General features: G+C 44.3%; 1 protein-coding gene across 5 annotated transcripts in view; it reads right to left on the reverse strand.

Annotated features, from left to right (window-relative positions):
• Positions 1-844: 844 nt before the first annotated feature.
• psda (pleckstrin and Sec7 domain containing a) overlaps positions 845-2,306 on the reverse strand; it is a 91,316-nt gene continuing 89,854 nt past the window's right edge. For all 5 annotated transcript variants that reach the window (XM_078242614.1, XM_078242613.1, XM_078242612.1 and 2 more), the window contains one exon: positions 845-1,994. In XM_078242614.1, the coding sequence (XP_078098740.1) occupies positions 1,692-1,994 (303 nt within the window). In that variant the 3' untranslated portion in view covers positions 845-1,691. The remainder of the gene's footprint in view (positions 1,995-2,306) is intronic.

Consider the following 2,306-nt stretch of genomic DNA (forward strand, 5'->3'; position numbering starts at 1 on the left):
ATAAAGGTTTTAGGATTACGGGGAAAACGGCAGAAAAAAACTGTTGGAATATTTTCAAAATAAAGGTTTTAAGATTACGGGGGAAAATGCAGAAAAAAACTGTTGGAATATTTTCACAATAAAGGTCTTCAGATTACGGGGAAAAGACAGAAAAGAAAGTTGGAATATTTTCAAAATAAAGGTTTTAAGATTACGGGGGAAAAGAAAAAAAACAGTTGGAATATTTTCAAAATAAAAGTTTTAGGATTACAGGGAAAAAGACAGAAAAGAAAGTTGGAATATTTTCAAAATAAAGGTTTTAAGATTACGGGGGAAAAGGCAGAAAAAAACAGTTGGAATATTTTCAAAATAAAGGTTTTAGGATTACAGGGAAAAAGACAGAAAAGAAAGGTTTTAGGATTACGGGGAAAAGGCAGAAAAAAACAGTTGGAATATTTTCAAAATAAAGGTTTTAGGATTACAGGGAAAAATGCAGAAAAAAACTGTTGGAATATTTTCAAAATAAAGGTTTTAGGATTACGGGGAATCAGTATTAAAGTCCTGGTATTGGTACTGATTATTTACCCAGCCCTAGTGACACTAAATCAATCTAATGATTTCAGTTTGAAATATTATTTTTGTGATTGTTGTTATTGTTGCTCAGTCAGTAGTTTCTTTTGTCACTAATAACCTTCCGTACAGAGAAAAATATAAATATAAAAATAAAACACACAACTGGAACAGCCTCCACACTAGTATTTACACATCAAGTGCTAACGACACACACACACACACACACACACACACAGACACAGACACACACACGCACGCACGCACGTACACACACACACACACGCACGCACACGCACACAGACACACACACACAGAGACACACACACACACCTTTTCTGTTTCAACAGAAACGTACACAGAGACAGACAGACAGACACACACACACACAGAGACAGACACACACACACACACACACACACAGAGACAGACAGACACACACACACACACACACAGACACACACACACACACACACACACACACACACACACACACAGAGACAGACAGACACACACACACACACACACACACACACACACACACACACACACAGTAATGTGTTTGTTTGTGTGTTTTTTTGGCCTAAGGAGTCCTTCCTTCCTTCCTCTCCTCTTTTGCCACGGCAACAAGTCCCACGCTCTCTGTCATACCGTTGTATCTTGGTCGCCACGGTAACCTGCTCCCCTCTCGTTTGTTGCTAGGAGAAGCAGGTTAGGTTTTTTTGTCCCTCTGGGAGAGAAAAATGAAATACAAAATAAAAAAACACACACATATATATATATATATATATATGTGTGTGTGTAGTACCTCCATAAGTGTCTGAACTCGTTCTCCGTTTAAATCTAACAATGAAAAAAGCTTCCAGAAATAAATAGAGATGGAGCCGTTAACGGAGAAACGGCGAGGCTGCTGAAGCTGATGTCTGGACGGGCGACGAACACGAGAACTTGTCCGTCCGTCCGTAACTTCCTGACCAACGTCTCCTTTTCCCACCGCCCTCGAACGCCTCCGCCCAGCTCTGTCAGCCAATCAGAACGCGACTGAGGTTGAAACAGAAAAGGTTTAAAGGAGGATGTCCGCCCGCTACCCATGATGCTTCATGTCCGTCTCCCGCTACACTCGTTCGTAAAAAAAAAAACCCTTAAGGCGCCGCTTCCTGTTTCTGCTGCTCCGCCTGCCGGTTGTTCCCGCCGTTCTTCTTCCTGTTTCCCTCTGCGGCGCCCGGCCTGGAGGACGAGGACGACGGGACCTTCAGGCTCTTGGACGTTTTGGCGCCCCGCATCTTCTCCTTGCCGGCCGCGGCGTCCTGGGGCAGCGTGGGGCTGGAGTGCGCCCGCTGCAGACCGCCGTCGTCAAACAGCCGCGACTCAAACGCTGTCAGGTCCTCGTCGCCGCTCGCCAGTTTGGCCCGGAGCAGCATGGCGTACGTCCCGTAACGCGTTTTCTGTGGAGGCAAAAAAACATTTAACCTAAGAAGAAGAAAGGTCGAAATATTACGGGGGAACAGACAGGAAACTCGGCCTGTAAGAAATCAATACGCTCGAGTATCGTGATATCTTATTTTGAAATACTGTATCGATTTTCAAAAAGGCAAAAGTGATTTTCTTTGGTTTATGTTGTGTTCAAACCCCCAACGCTAGATAGCTATGCTGAGACGACCACTAGTGTCCTCGCCTAACAGGGCCTAACAGGGCCTAACAGGGCCTAGCAGGGCCTAGCAGTACCTAACAGTACCTAACAGGGCCTAGCAGTGCCT

The sequence above is a fragment of the Sander vitreus genome, chromosome 23 (genome assembly GCF_031162955.1).
Source record: "Sander vitreus isolate 19-12246 chromosome 23, sanVit1, whole genome shotgun sequence".
Lineage (NCBI taxonomy): Eukaryota > Metazoa > Chordata > Actinopteri > Perciformes > Percidae > Sander > Sander vitreus.